At 49.2% G+C, this 16,019-nt stretch overlaps 1 protein-coding gene across 1 annotated transcript in view; it reads right to left on the bottom strand.

The window, feature by feature from the left end:
• Positions 1–9,666: 9,666 nt before the first annotated feature.
• The window catches only part of LOC116989608 (C-C motif chemokine 21b-like), an 8,206-nt gene continuing 1,853 nt past the window's right edge, over positions 9,667–16,019 (bottom strand). The window contains exons 2-5 of the mRNA XM_033047163.1: positions 15,292–15,388; positions 13,273–13,396; positions 12,078–12,228; positions 9,667–10,591 (exon numbers count right to left, since the gene is read on the bottom strand). Coding sequence (XP_032903054.1) covers positions 10,586–10,591; positions 12,078–12,228; positions 13,273–13,396; positions 15,292–15,355 — 345 coding nt within the window. The 5' untranslated portion in view covers positions 15,356–15,388 and the 3' untranslated portion in view covers positions 9,667–10,585. The remainder of the gene's footprint in view (positions 10,592–12,077; positions 12,229–13,272; positions 13,397–15,291; positions 15,389–16,019) is intronic.

Here is a 16,019-nt window from a genome sequence, read left to right as displayed (position 1 = left end):
CCTTCTTAAACTGTTAGCCGTGGGCCCGAAATATCAGCCAGCTTTTTTCTCCAAAGATGCTGCCTGACCCGCTGAGTTACTCCAGCACTCTGTGTCTATCCAGAGACAGAGAGTGTGAGTAAACTGCGGGAGAGAGAGAAACTGGAGCCTGAGAGAGAAACATAGAAACATGGACAATAGATGCAGGAGTAGGCCATTTGGCCCTTCGAGCCAGCGCCGCCATTCAATGTGATCATGGCTGATCATCCAGAATCAGTACCCCGTTTCTGCTTTCTCCCCATATCCCTTGATGCCGTTAGCCCTTCGAGCTAACTTTCTCTTTCTCTCTCTCTCTCAGACTGAAGTAGGGTCTCGACCCAAAACGTCACCTATTCCTTCGCTCCATAGATGCTGCCTCACCCGCTGAGTTTCTCCAGCATTTTTGTCTACCTTTGATTTTTCCCGCATCTGCAGTTCCTTCTTAAAGATAGTCCGAGGATCTCCAATGAGGTCGATGACAGGATAATAATATTTATCAAGTTGCCTTGATAATTCTGTAGTTGTAAGAAATTCAAAGGATGGTTTTCACAGTGGCAGATTCAACCAATGGACATTCTACTGGAGGTTACTTTTTTCGTATATTCTGAAATTGTCCTAAGGATCGGTATTAGGATCAATGTTTTTAAAAAATAATAACATTTTTGGACGTTGGCATAAAATTATTATTATTTGCCAATGATATCCACATTCGAAGTGTGACATGGTTTCCCCGGGCTGCTCCGGTTTCCTCCCACACTCCAAAGGCGTGCAGGTTTGTAGGTTCATTGGCCTGTTCTTCCCACCCATGTAAAATTAGGGACAGTTTACATATCCCTTAGCACTGGGGACAATTTACAAATTTACCAAGCCAATTCACCTATAAACCTGCTCGTGTGGGAGGAAACCGGAGCACCCGGAGTAAACCCACGCAGGTCACGGGGAGAACGTACAAACTCCGTACAGACAGCGCCCGTAGTCGGGATCGAACCCGGGTCTCTGGCGCTGTGAGGCAGCGACTCTACCGCTGCACCACCGTGCCGCCCCCCCGTAGGATGCCAATACAACACCAGCTTTTTGGGTAGATTTGTTCTCAGCTGTGGAGTGGATGTGTAGAGGGATGTGGGCCAAACGCAGGCAGGTGGTGTATAAAGTAGTTCAAGTTCAAGTGAGTTTATTGTCATGTGTCCCTGTATAGGACAATGAAATTCTTGCTTTGCTTCAGCACACAGAACATAGTAGGCACTTACTACAAAACAGATCAGTGTGTCCATATACCATAATATAAATATATACACACATGAATAAATAAACTGATCAAGTGCAAATAACAGATAATGGGTTATTAATAATCAGAGTTTTGTCCGAGCCAGGTTTAATAGCCTGATGGCTGTGGGGAAGTAAAGTAGCTATTCCTGAACCTGGTTGTTGCAGTCTTCAGGCTCCTGTACCTTCTACCTGAAGGTAGCAGGGAGATGAGTGTGTGGCCAGGATGGTGTGGGTCTTTGATGATACTGCCAGCCTTTTTGAGGCAGCGATATGGACTCGGTGGGCTGAAGGGCCTGTTTCCGTGCTGTATCTCTAAACTAAACTACTGTACATGTCCCAGTGTCTTTGGAAGGCAGCAGCAGTGTGCATCCGAGGTTCCATTAAAACATTTGCAAGCCAGCCTGATGATGACCAAGATAGACACAAAAAGTTGGAGTAACTCAGCGGGACGGGCAGCATCTCTGGAGAGAAGGAATGGGTGACGTTTCGGGTCGAGACCATTCTTCTCTCCAGAGATGCTGCCTGTCCCACTGAGTTACTCCAGCAATTTGTGTACATCTTCGGTGTAAACCAGCATCTGCAGTTCCTTCCTACTCATTATGAAGAGCAAGATTCTGGCAGTGTTTACTGTTACCTTTGCACATGGTGGATAGGGTGGCACAGTGGCGCAGCAGTAGAGTTGCTGCCTTACAGCGCCTCAAACTACCCGAAGAAGTGTCCCGGCCTGAAACGTCACCTAAGGTAGACAAAAATGCTGGAGAAACTCAGCGGCTGCAGCAGCATCCATGGAACGAAGGAAATAGGCAACGTTTCTGGCCGAAAGGAAATAGGCAACGTTGCCTATTTCCTTCGCTCCATAGATGCTGCCGCACCCTTTGATTTTCTCCAGCATTTTTGTATACCTTCGATTTTCCAGCATCTGCAGTTCCTTCTTAAACACTGAAATGTCACCTATCCGTTTTCTCCAGAGATGCTGCCTGACCCGTTGAGTTACTCCAGCACTTTGTATCTATCCTTGTTCCAGGCCGCCACCTACAGTTCCTTCTGATTACATTTCTCTCATTAAGATGCCCTGGAGTTGCTTTTCAGAAGGAGGCACAATGTTTCAAGTACAATCTTCATTTTATTTCTTCATGCTCCTGCTGGATCTGTGTTGGACTCTTTAGTTTGTGTTCTTGGTCAGGCACACCAACCCCGGCCTCCACCAGCAGCAGCAGGTAGGCAGGAGGAGATAGATGGTAGATAGACACAAAACACTGGAGTACCTCAGCAGGACAGGCAGCATCTCTGGAGAGAAGAAATGGGTGACATTTTGGGTCGAGACCCTTATTTTCAGACTGACCTGAAACGTCGCTAGATAGGGCTCTTTTTTAAAAATAATTTTATTTATTAGAAGTAGTGTACATTACAATAATATAAGCCAAAAATAATATAATACATTTCCTGTACCACTTCATATTTTAAACTTTAAAAAGAAGAAAAGTTAAGAAATGAGATAGGATAGCGAGTGTGTGAAAGAGTGCTCAAAAAAAGACCCTTAGACACGACAAATTGGAAAAGAAAGTTAAGAAGCAAGCCATAGAAAAGGAAAAAGAGAAAAAGAAAACAGAAGATATGTTAAAAGTTAAAAAAAGAGCTAAAAGGGATATACCAACTTCGTATTTTTCCTCTATACAAAGATAGGGCTCTTAAAGATAGCGGAGTCAGGGGATATGGGGAGAAGGCAGGAACGGGGTACTGATTGGGAATGATCAGCCATGATTACTTTGAATGGTGGTGCTGGCTCGAAGGGCCAAATGGCCTCTCCTGCACCTTTGGTCAATTGTCTATTGTCGCCCATTCCTTCTCTCCAGAGATGCTGCCTGTCCTGCTGAATTACTCCAGCGTTTTTGTGTCTATGTTTGATTTAAACCAGCATCTGCAGTTTCTTCATGGAAAAGGAGATGGTGGGGGGGGGGGGGGGGGGGGGGGGTTGGGGGGGTGGGAGGGGGGGGATCCATGGACCAGGTGCACTAACCTCCAAGGACAGCTACTTCCTGCAGTACACACTCCCAAGCATCTGCCAACGTGGGTTTCCTGGAACATTAGCACGACAAAGGGACAGAGGCACGTCAACAGCCTGCGTATGAACAAGAGCCCAAACACTGAGCTGGCAGCGGCAGCTGAGTAATTAACACCTCCGGCACCTTAAGCCCCCCTTCCTTCTCACCACCGGAGTTAATGGCGATCACAGAGGAATACTCCCCATGTGGCAGTCTGTACCAGCTCTCTGGCATCTCACACCATTCCCCAGTCCGAATAAGCTCCAGTCCAAATTGGACTCACCAGCACAGGAGGGGAGGATGCTCCTCAAACTGCGGAACATCCTGGACAATACAGCCAGTGGCGGACTGGCCAGGGTGTCAGCTTGCCCGATGGCAAGTGGGCCCCTGATGAAGTGATAGCAAGTGGGCCCCTGTTAAATGATAGCATTGTAGTTGTGGGTAGGCCCCCCTTTGTCTCCTGGCAACCAATATTTTTAGACCCAGTCCGCAACTGAATACAGCTCACCCCCTCCACGACACACTGGTCAACCTGGGGAGCGCCTTCAGCTACAGGTGGCGCGTACAGCGGTAGAGTTGCTGCCCTACAGCGCTTGCAGCGCCGTAGACCCAAGTTCGATCCAGGCCTCGGGTGCTGTCTGTACGGAGTTTGCACGTTCTCCCCGTGACCTGCGTGGGTTTCCTCCGAGATCTTCGGTTTCCTCCCACGCTCCAAAGACCGTACAGGTTTGTAGGTTAATTGACTTGGTTAATGTGAAAACTGTCCCTAGTGTGTGTAGGATAGTATTAATGTGCAGGGATCGCTGGTCGGCGCGGACCCGGTGGGCCGAAGGGCCTGTTTCCACGTTGTATCTCTAAACTAAACAGACTGGTTCCACCAAGTTGCAGGAGAGGAATGCTACAGTAGAACCGTCTTCCCGGTGACTATCAAACTGTACAAGTTCCTCCCCCTTCTGTCGTGGGGTAGACTGAGACTGACTCCCCCCCACACAATTTTTGTACATCCCCAATCCTTTCCACTCGTCACTTTAATTTCATGTTTCATGTATTTTGTGTTTTATGACTGTTGGCAGACCAATTTCCCTCCTGGGATAAATAAAGTTCTATGGTATCGTATCGTACAACTGACTAGATTCTGATGGGTACTCATCCAACAGTGAGGTTAACAAAACACGGCTACAAATAAGATACACACAAAAAGCTGGAGTAACTCAGCGGGACAGGCGGCATCTCTGGAGAAAAGGAATGGGTGACGTTTCGAGCCGATACAGCTAAAAATAAATAGCTTTCTCAATGACGATATGAGATCGTAAGATCATAAGTGATAGGAGCAGAATTGGGCCATTCGACCCAACAAGTCTACTCCGCCATTCAATCACGGCTGATCTATCTCTCCCTCCTAACCCCATTCTCCTGCCTTCTCCCCGTAATCTCTGACACCTGTACTAATCAAGAATCAAGAATCTATCTACCTCGTGTTCCCAGCAAGAAGTGGCCTGTAACAGTGTCTGAAGAAGGGTCTCAACCCAAAACGTCACCCTTTCCTGCTCTCCAGAGATGCTGCCTGTCCCGTTGAGTTAATCCAGCTTGTTGTGTCTATCTTCGGTTGAAACCAGCATCTGAAGTTCCTTCGTACACGCAGTGTCTGAGAGATGAGGATTCATGTACAGAAACTGGAGCACCCGGAGAAAACTCACGCAGGTCACAGGAAGAATGTGCAAACTCCGTACAGACAGCACCCATAGTCAGAATGGAACCCGGGTCTCTGGCGCTGTGAGGCAGCAACTCTACCGCTGCGCCACTGTGCTGTTCTACTGCAGGCTGACTTGTTTACTCCTCACCCTCCACCCCTGAAGCTGAGGCGAGCCTTGTACCCACGTCCGGGAACATGAAGTTGTTGCAATCCCACCGACATAATGAACCAAACCCTGGAGAAAGTCCAGCTCTAGGTGTGTCTCATAGATCTGTACTCAGTCTGTAGTATAACGACAAGTAGGCACAAGTTTCACCTGTTTACTGTTTAGGTGGCACTAACATTATATCTGATCTGCCTTCAGAAGTATTAGAAATGAAACAGCAAGAACAGAAAGAGGGCAGCAACAGGATTAGTAACTGAAAGGGATTAAATCGTGAACTATCTGCCAGAAATCCACCACTTGATAGTCCAGGTCCACCGCCGGTTTACCGGTAACTGATGGTCCGGCAGCTCCTTTAATCTGGACGAGAGCTCGCTCTTCCGGGATTAGAGCCTCCATCCTGAAAGAATTAGTTGTTTATTCGCTGCCGCTCGCCTTTTGACCGGAATCGAAAGAGGGAGCACATTACGCCAATTTTGGCCTCCCTTCACTGGCTCCCAGTGCACTTTCGAGTTCATTTTAAAATTATTTTATTTGTTTTCAAATCGTTGAATGGGCTCGCCCCGCCTTACCTCTCTGAGCTGCTCCACCTATATGCTCCTGCCCGGTGCCTCAGGTCAGCTGATAAGCTGCTCCTTGAGGTACCGCGGTCTAAGCGGAAGCTCAGAGGGGATAGAGCCTTTTCTGTTGCTGCTCCGGCACTCTGGAACACCTTGCCGCTGCACATCAGACAGGCCCCCTCACTGTCCATCTTCAAATCCTCCCTAAAAACTCATTTTTATTCTCTGGCTGAGACACTGGCTGAGACATTGCTCCTGTTCTTAGTGCTTTTAATGTCTTTTAATTTTTACTGTTTTTAGTCCTTCGTTTTACAGTTTTTAATGGTTTGTAATAACTTTTTGTCCATGAGTTCTCATGTACAGCACTTTGTGGCAACTGCGGTTGTTTAAAGCGCTTTATAAATAAAGTTTATTATTATTATATTATTATTAATTCAAAGGCTTCAAAGGTCTTTTATTACCAATTAAGGTACAGTGATGTGCGGATTACCATACAGCCATACAAAAAAAAAGCAACAAGACGCACAACTACATAAAAGTTTAACATAAACATCCACCACAGTGGATTCCCCACATTCCCCACTGTGATGGAAGGCAAAAAAGTCCAACCTTCTTCCTCTTTATTTCTCCTGCAGTCGGGGCGATGGAAACTCCCGCAGCCGGCGATCGAAACTTCCGCGTCGGGGCCGTCGAAACCCCCTTGCAGTTCCTGACGTCGCCTCTAACCAGAGACCGCGAGCTCCACGATGTTAAAATCCGCAGGCAACCACGGCCGGAGCTCCAACGTCGATCCCTGGGCAAAGGGATCGCGGGCTCCGCGATGGTAAGTCCACCGGCAACCGCGGTGGAGCTCTCAAAATCGGTCTCCAGCAAAGTCCGCCAACTCCTCGATGTTAGGCCGCAGTGCGGACGGAGATACGATACGGAAAAAAATCGCATCTCCGTCGAGGTAAGAGATCAGTGAAAGTTCCCCCCCCCCCCCACTCCACCCCCCCACCACACTCCACCCCCCCCCCCCACAATCCACCCCCCCCCCCACACTCCACCCCCCCCCACACTCCACCCCCCCCCCACACACTCCACCCCCCCCCCCCCACTCCACCCTCCCCCCCACACTCCACCCCCCCCCCCCCACACTCCACCCCCCCCCACACACTCCACCCCCCCCCCACACTCCACCCCCCCCCACATAAAACAAGCTAAAGAACACTAAAAACATACACATAACACATACAATTAAAAAACAAAGAAGAAAAGGACAGACAGACTGTTTGCGAGGCAGCCATTGCTGGCGCCACCCGGTGGTTGGAGATACAGTGGAGAAACAGGCCCTTCAGCCTGCCGAGTCCACGCCGACCAGCGATCCTCATATACTAGCACTATCCTACACACACTAGGGACAACTCACATTTCTTTTACCGAAGTCAAATTAACCTACAAACCTGCATGTATATGGAGTGTGGGAGGAAACTGGAGCTCCCGGAAAAATCCCACGCGATCACGGGGAGAATGTACAAACTCCGCACTTGTTCATTCTTCATTAAGTTCCATCTAGCGTTCCATGGTGCTTTAGAGACATGGGGGGAGGGGGGGGGGGTTACATAATGAGTGGGTCAGAGGTGCATTGTTGAGTTTAGTTTAGTTCAGTTTATGATCTGTACCGAAATACAGTGAAAAGTTATTTTGTTGCCTGCTATCCAGTCAGCGAAAAGACTATACAAAGAATACAATCGAGCCGTCCACAGTGTACAGATACAGGATAAAGGGAATAACGTTTAGTGCAAGATAGAGTCCGATTGAAGATAGTCTGAGGGTCTCCAACGAGGTAGATGGGAGGTCGGGATCGCTCTCTGGTTGGTGAGAGGACGGTTCAGTTGCCTGATAACAGCTGGGAAGAGACTGCCCAGCCCAGCACCCGGAGAAAACCCACGCTGTCCCAGGGAGAAGGTGAGCTCATGACTGCTCTCTAGTTGGTGACTGAGTGGGTGTGTCAGTTGTGGACTTTCACAGGGGCATGAGGTTTCTACAGTGGACAACAAACGCCAGCCGTTCCTGCCAGAGGTGATCCCCGCCACTTCGGGATTATTCACACCTCCATTTCCACGTGGAGAAACACCAGTGAAAGAAAGTGTGAGCAGCCCCGAGGGAGAGAGAAAAGATGTGTGTTTTAAATATTTAAACAGGGGAATCTGCCCTGTTGGTTGTAAGACAGACGTTCGGTTCAGGAGGAAGCACAGGGCTGCCTGGATCTGAAGACGACCGGTCCAGTTCTGGTGACGAGGGACCCGGTGGGCCCAAGGGCCTGTTTCCGCGCTGTATCTCTAAAAAAAAAAAACGAGGCCTGGATAGAAGGCCTGTACTGGGGTGGGAGATTGCAACCTTCACCTGGTCCGCCCTGTTTCGACGAATGCAATCAACCTGGCGTGCACAATCAAGTAAGATCAAATAAAACAAGTTGTCCTACAACTTTAGGCTGTGCACGCCATATGCAAGAAGAAGAAGTAGAAGACCTGTACTTAAGAGGAGAGATTGGACGGACTGGGTTGTTCTCACTGGAACATAGGAGGTGGAGGGGTGACCAGATGATGGTTGCAAGTTTATGAGGGGGGCAGATTGGGTCAATCGAGTCTTTGGGGGAGCATAAAATGAGAGGACATCGTTTTAAGGTGACACGGGAGACATTTAAAGATCTGAGGGTAGGGTTGTGTTTCCAAACAGAGGGTGGTGGTTGTATGGAACGGGCTAGTGTGCGGGGATCGCTGGTCGGCGTGGACTCGGTGGGCCGAAGGGCCTGTTTCCACGCTGTATCTCTTAACTAAATGAAACTAAATATTCCCTTTAATGAGTTGTTGCCAGGAAGATGGAGGCTCCTTCAGTTTTTAAATCACCTTCTTTCAACTTTGGCAATGGCCCAAAACATAGAGAACTTAACAACATGTTCTGAACCATCAGAAGCTACACCTGTGGACCACTTTTGATTTATAGTTTCTCTGGACTGTCAGCATCCATTTGATAAAGTCCCCCACTCAAATGCAGTGGAATTAACAGTGACAAGAAATGCCTAGATAGAGTGGATGTGGAGAGGATGTTTCCACTGGTGGGAGAGTCTAGGACCAGAGGTCACAGCCTCAGAATTAAAGGGCGCTCTTTTAGAAAGGAGGTGAGGAGGAACTTCTTTAGTCAGAGGGTAGTTAGTCTGTGGAACTCATTGTCACAGAGGGCTGTGGAGGCCAAGTCAGTGGATATTTTTAAGGTAGACAAATTCTTGATTAGAACGGGTGTCAAGGGTTATGGGGAGAAGGCAGGAAAATGGGATTAGGAGGCAGAGATCAGCCATGATTGAACGGTGGAGTGGACCCGATGGGCCGAATGGCCTAATTCTACTATAACTTGTGAATTTGTGAGCATGTCTGGAAACAGAAACATAGAAAATAGGTGCAGGAGTAGGCCATTCGGCCCTTCGAGCCTGCACCGCCATTCAATATGATCATGGCTGATCATCCAACTCAGTATCCTGTACCTGCCTTCTCTCCATACCCCCTGATCCCTTAAGAATGTTGTAAGTTTCTATAAGATCCCCCCTCAATCTTCTAAATTCTAGCGAGTACAAGCCAAGTCTATCCAGTCTTTCTTCATATTAAAGTCCTGACATCCCAGGAATCAGTCTGGTGAACCTTCTCTGTACTCCTTCTATGGCAAGAATGTCTTTCCTCAGAATTGGAGACCAAAACTGTACGAAATACACCAGGTGTGGTCTCACCAAGACCCTGTACAACTGCAGTAGAACCTCCCTGCTCCAAAACTCAAATCCTTTTGCTATGAATGCTGGAGGGAAGGAATAGGCGACGTTTCGGGTCGAGAGCCTTCTTCAGACCAGATAGCAGGTGTTTTGGAGGTGAAATAAAGCTCTGGAGACTCTTTGAATGAACTGATGGACGTTTATTGGATCGCAGAAAAAAATCTCAAGAATGCGTTTAATTATATATAGGCGTACTCTGCAATAAGCTGCGTCAAACCATCAGAATCAATAAACTATTGTAGTACGTAAACTACACTAAAAATGTTGCAGACAAAATATGGAGCATGGCCCAGCGTACTGAACAATGCAGAAACATGTGGGATGAATGTCTTGTCCCTGATGCAATATTCCATCCTGTGCCCGTAATACTGGGAGATATGCCCACTGCAATTCCTCACACACATCAGTTTGAAATGTGCTAACTTAAGAAGAGTACATTATAAAATGGTAAACCCGTCCCAAAAGTTAAAAAGTAGGGCACTGCACACACTGACTAACGTAGCCAAGAGATCAAAGTGGAGCTGTCTGTAGAGTTGTACGATGACATGAGTTGCTGATTTAACAGTGATGATCTAAGTGTGTAAATTATTCCCTGGCCAAGCTATGTCTGACAATACGGTATTCTGGACACAAAATGCCAGTGTAACTCAGCGGGACAGGCAGCATCTCTGGTGAGGTCGGAAGAAGGGTCTCGACCCGAAACATCACCCATTCCTTCTCTCCAGAGACGCTGCCTGTCCCGCTGAGTTACTCCAGCATTTTGTGTCTATCTTCGATGTGAACCAGTTCCTTCCCACACAAGATGATTTCCCAGTCCTGATCTTCCCCTCCATTCTCTTCCAGAGAGTACGGCTCTCTCTTCCATTGTCCATTGTCCTTTGCAGCCAGGGATCTTGTGGTTATGTATGAGCGAGTGTAGACGTTGATCGCCTCTCAGTATAGACTCAGAGAATGCGCTTGGAACTTTCTTCCAAGGTCGTGTTGGCAGCATGGAGGGATTGTCATAGATCACCATCCAACCTCCTTGCTGCTCATGTCCATCCATTACTTCTGAAAGGAAAAAGGGGAGATAATTTTCAGACAAGTTTGTGATATTATCAATGGGGAGAAAGGAACATTGGCATTCACAGAGATTAGGAGGGCAGGGATGTGGTCGTGGAGGTGGAGGGCAGTTCCTGGGGGCATGAACATTGAATTCTCCCAATTTTGTTAGCCCTTGCTGTCTCCTCACCTTCCTCAGAGGCTCCTCCTCCTCCTTTTTCCTTTCTTCAGTCTGAAGAAGGGTTTCGTCCCGAAACGTTGCCTATTTCCTTCGCTCCATAGATGCTGCTGCACCCGCTGAGTTTCTCCAGCATTTTTGTGTGCATTCACAGAGATTAGATGGTTATAGGCACAAAATGGTGGAGTAACTCCGTGGGTCAGGCAGCATCCCTGGAGAGAAGGAATAGGTGACGTTTCGGGTCGAGATGTTTCATCAGACTGATCTGAGGTGGCCCCCAATGCTTTTCAGTTTATTTTACGCTTGTAACCTGGAATGTGTCAGCAGATTTAGTTTAGTTTAGTTTAGAGATACAGCGAGGAAACAGGCCATTCGGCCCACCGCGTCCACGCCGACCAGCGATCCTCAGGCACTAGTTCTATCCCAGACACTAAGGACAATGTACAGAAGCCAATTAAGCTGTAGACCCGCACATCTTTGGAGTGTGGGAGAAAACCGGAGCACCCGAAGAAAGCCCGCGCGGTCACGGGGAGAACGTGCAAACTCCGTACAGACAGCGCCGTTAGTCAGGATCGAACCCGGGTCTCTGGCGCTGTGAGGCAGCAACTCTACCACTGCGCCATTTATATGCAACAAATCCCTAATCAGGGCGAGGATTTGTCAGTGTGGGTCGTTCCTCACAGAGGGCAGTTTCAGGTCGAATGGCCTTCGCAGCAAGGACTATCATTCTGCACGGGTACCACACTCCATTGTGATGAGAGTGACTCGCATACAGAGAACTGAATGGATAGCGTTTGAATGACATTTCAGACTCAAGAAGAAGGGTCGAGACCCGAAACGTCACCCATTCCCTCTCTCCAGAGATGCTGCCCGTCCCGCTGAGTTACCCCAGCATTGTTGTGTCTATCCTGGCAGCGAGACATAGACTCGCTGGACGAGACATCCCTCAGGGCACAACACAGCGTATAACGAGAGTGGGACAAAGTATTCCGTGTGTTTGAGTGTAAAAGGGCCTGTCCCACTTGGCCGTCATTTGTGCGTAATTTGGGCGTCATCATTTACACGTCACGACGTGATGCGCGCATAGTGCGTGATGACATAGGCAGTGAAGCGCGGCGTCGCACGATTTTGCGATGTAATAAATCCTCACGAGCCATCTGCGTGACGCGCAAATGACTGCCAAGTGGGACAGGCCCTTTCAGGGCCTGTCCCACTTGGCCGTCATTTGCGCGTCACGCAGATGGTGCACGAATATTCTGCGCGCAGTTCACACAGTTGAAGGCGGATGTGCAACCCCCCCTGCCCCTTGCCACTCACCCGTTGCTGCTTCTTGCAGCGCTTGGGATCCCTCTTCCATTTTCTCCTAGTTTCATTCTTCTTAAACTGGCCCTTTTTCGATGAACCGATGAGGTTTTTGACCCACTTGTCCGCGGGGTTGACACAGATGGTGGCGCACGGCAACTCCAGGCTGCAGGCATGAAGGTTGTTACGTTACTTGGGGGGTTTTCTCCGGGTGCTCCGGTTTCCTCCCACACTCTAAAGACGTGCAGGTTTGGAGGTTAGTTGGCTTCTGTAGATTGTCCCTGGTGGGGGGTGTAGGATAGAACTAGTGTACGGGGAGCTCGCTGGCTGGCACAGACTCGGTGGGCTCTGTTGCTGTGAGGGGGAGTAATGTAGGGAGTGTGTGTGGGGGGGGGGAGTGTGGGGGGCAGGGGAACTATTCCAGAGGAGGGTGTGTGAGGGGGGAGGGGAACTGTCCCATTGGGGGGGGGGGGGTCTGTCCCAGTGGGAGGGGGGGGGGGGGGGTCAGGGGGAGGAGAATGGGGGGGGGGATTGAGCGGATAGAAGACCTGTCCCAGTGAGGGAGTGAGGGGGAGTTGAGTGTGGATTGAGGTGGTAGGGACACTGGTGAGGGATTGAGGAGGTGGGGGGAGGGGGGAGTGGTGGCTGTCCCAGTGGGGGGGGTTGAGAGGGGGAGACCTGTCCGAGCGGGGAACTGAGGGGGGAGGGGACCTGTCCCAGTGGGAGGGGGGGGGGTGGGGATTCTGAGGGTAGGGGACACGCTAGAATTCAGAAGATTGAGGGGGGGATCTTATAGAAACTTACAAAATTCTTAAGGGGTTGGACAGGCTAGATGCAGGAAGATTATTCCCAATGTTGGGGAAGTCCAGAACTAGGGGTCACAGTTTAAGGATAAGAGGGAAATCTTTTAGGACCGAGATGAGAAAAAAAAATGTACACAGAGAGTGGTGAATCTGTGGAATTCTCTGCCACAGAAGGTAGTTGAGGCCAGTTCATTGGCTATATTTAAGAGGGAGTTAGATGTGGCCCTTGTGGCTAAAGGGATCAGAGGGTATGGAGAGAAGGCAGGTACAGGATACTGAGTTGGATGATCAGCCATGATCATATCGAATGGCGGTGCAGGCTCGAAGGGCCGAATGGCCTACTCCTGCACCTATTTTCTATGTTTCTATGTTTCTATTATCACAGCCGTGTTTAAGCCTGTACTCACATTACTGCGTGCAGGTTGCAGCCTCCACCTGTGTGCTGCACCTGGTAGCGGAGCATGTTTCTCTGAACCCTCCGTGGGTTTTTCACCCTGGTGTACGTCAGGCAGCAATCTTCAAAGGAATGTGCTGTTTGGAGAGATACAAACGACATAATCTGGTTAAATTAACGCAACAGTGGTCATCAACTCATAAGTGACAGAAGCAGAATTGGACACGCTAGAGGCAGGAAACATGTTCCCGATGTTGGGGGAGTCCAGAACCAGGGGCCACACACAGTTTAAGAATAAGGGGTCGGCCATTTAGAACGGAGACGAGGAAACACTTTTTCACACAGAGGGTGGTGAGTCTGTGGAATTCTCTGCCTCAGAGGGCGGTGGAGGCAGGTTCTCTGGATACTTTCAAGAGAGAGCTAGATAGGGCTCTTAAAAATAGCGGAGTCAGGGGATATGGGGAGAAGGCAGGAACGGGGTACTGATTGGGGATGATCAGCCATGATCACATTGAATGGCGGTGCTGGCTCGAAGGGCCAAATGGCCTAATCCTGCACCTATTATTGTCTATAATTAGGCCATTTGGCCCATCAAATCCACTCCGCCATTCAATCATGGCTGATCACAGGTTTAAGGTGAAGGGGAAATTATTTAATAGGAATCTGAGGGGTAACTTTGTCACACATAGGGTGGTGGGTGTATGGAACGAGCTGCCAGAAGAGGTAGTTGAGGCTGGGACTATCCCAACATTTAAGAAACTGTTAGACAGATACATGGATAGGACAGGTTTGGAGGGATATGGACCAAACGCGGGCAGGTGGGACATGTTGGCCGGTGTGGGCAAGTTGGGCCGAAGGACCTGTTTCCACACTGTTTCACTCTATGACTCTAAACTACTCACTGTGTAGGAAGGAACTGCCGATGCTGGTTTACACTGAAGATACAGTAGACACATAATGCTGGAGTAACTCAGCGGGACAGGCAGCATCCCTGGATAGAAGGAATGGGCGACGTTTCGGGTCGAGACCCTTCTTCAGACATGCGGATTTATCTGTGTGTCTGTGTGAAGTGGGGTCTGGACCTGAAATGTCACCCATTCCTTGTCTCCAGAGATGCTGCCTGTCCCGCTGAGTTACTCCAGCATTTTGTGTCTGTCTTCAATATTCCTCACTGATTCCCATTGCAACGGTGGAGACCCTGACACAGTGGAACTGAACCGGGAGTTGTCCTTGAGTAGTTGTTGGTGTGTGAATGTGTGTGTGTGAATGTGTGTGTGTTTGTTGTGTGTGTATGTGTGTGTGAGTGTGCATATGTGTGAGTGTGCATGTGTGAGTGTGCGTGTGTGAGTGTGCGTGTGTGTGTGTGCGTGTGTGCATGCATGTGTGTATATGTGCGTGTGTATGTGTGTGTAATAATAATAATAATGGATGAGATTTATATAGCGCCTTTCTAATACTCAAGGCGCTTTACATCGCATTATTCATTCACTCCTCAGTCACACTCGGTGGTGGTAAGCTACTTCTGTAGCCACAGCTGCCCTGGGGCAGACTGACGGAAGCGTGGCTGCCAATCTGCGCCTACGGCTCCTCCGACCACCACCAATCACTCACACACATTCACACACAGGCAAAGGTGGGTGAAGTGTCTTGCCCAAGGACACAACGACAGTATGCACTCCAAGCGGGATTCGAACCGGCTACCTTCCGGTTGCCAGCCGAACACTTAGCCCATTGTGCCATCTGTCGTCCCGTGTACATATCTGAGTGTGTGTGTGCATGAGTTTGTGTGTGAGAGTGTGAGCGGGTGTGTGTGAGTGTGTGCGCATGAGTGTGTGCGTGTGAGTGAGTGGGTTTGTGTGCGTGTGAGTGAGTGTGTGTGAGAGAGTGTGAGTGTGTGCGTGCGTGTGTAAATGTAAATGTGTGTGAGTGTGCATGTGTGAGTGTGAGTGTGCATGTGCATGTGTGAGTGTGCGTGTGAGTGTGAGTGTGAGTGTGACTGCGTGTGTGTGTGAGTGTGCGTGTGTTTACTCACCCTGGGCAGAGCTCCAGTCAATGCAGGCTGCCATCAGCACCAGGGTAAGTAACAGGATCTTCATCTCGCCTCAGTGTCAGCTCTCTACAACTGGTGTCTGGGTGGAGAAACACACATGTCAGTTTCTGCAGCAGACTGCTTCTGTTTCCACAAAAATTAACTTTTTATTATAGTTTTAGTTTAGTTTAGAAGGGAACAGGCCCTTCGGCCCATCGTGGAGATACTCAGCGGGTGAGGCAGCATCTATGGAGCAAAGGAAATAGGCAACCTTTCGGGCCGAAACCCTTCTTCAGACTGATGGAGGGGAGGGGGGGCGGGGAGTGCCCTCCATCATTCTCGACAATAGGTGCAGGAGTAGGCCATTCGGCCCTTCGAGCCAGCATCACCATTCACTGTGATCATGGCTAATCATCTCCAATCAGTACCCCGTTCCTGCCTTCTCCCCATATCCCCTGACTCCACTATCTTTAAGAGCTCTATCTAACTCTCTCTTGAAAGCACCCAGAGAACCGGCCTCCACTGCCTTCTGAGGCAGAGAATTCTGCAGACTCACAACTCTCTGGGTGATTTTATTTTTCCTCATCTCCTTTCGAAATGGCCTACCCCTTATTCTTAAACTGTGGCCCCTGGTTCTGGGCTCCCCCAACATTGGGAACATGTTTCCTGCCTCTAGCGTGTCCACTTCCTTAATAATCTTATATGTTTCAATAAGATCCCCTCTCATCGAT

This window comes from Amblyraja radiata, chromosome 29 (assembly GCF_010909765.2).
Source record: "Amblyraja radiata isolate CabotCenter1 chromosome 29, sAmbRad1.1.pri, whole genome shotgun sequence".
Taxonomy (NCBI): Eukaryota; Metazoa; Chordata; class Chondrichthyes; order Rajiformes; family Rajidae; genus Amblyraja; species Amblyraja radiata.
This window is presented reverse-complemented; position numbering and strand designations above follow the sequence as displayed.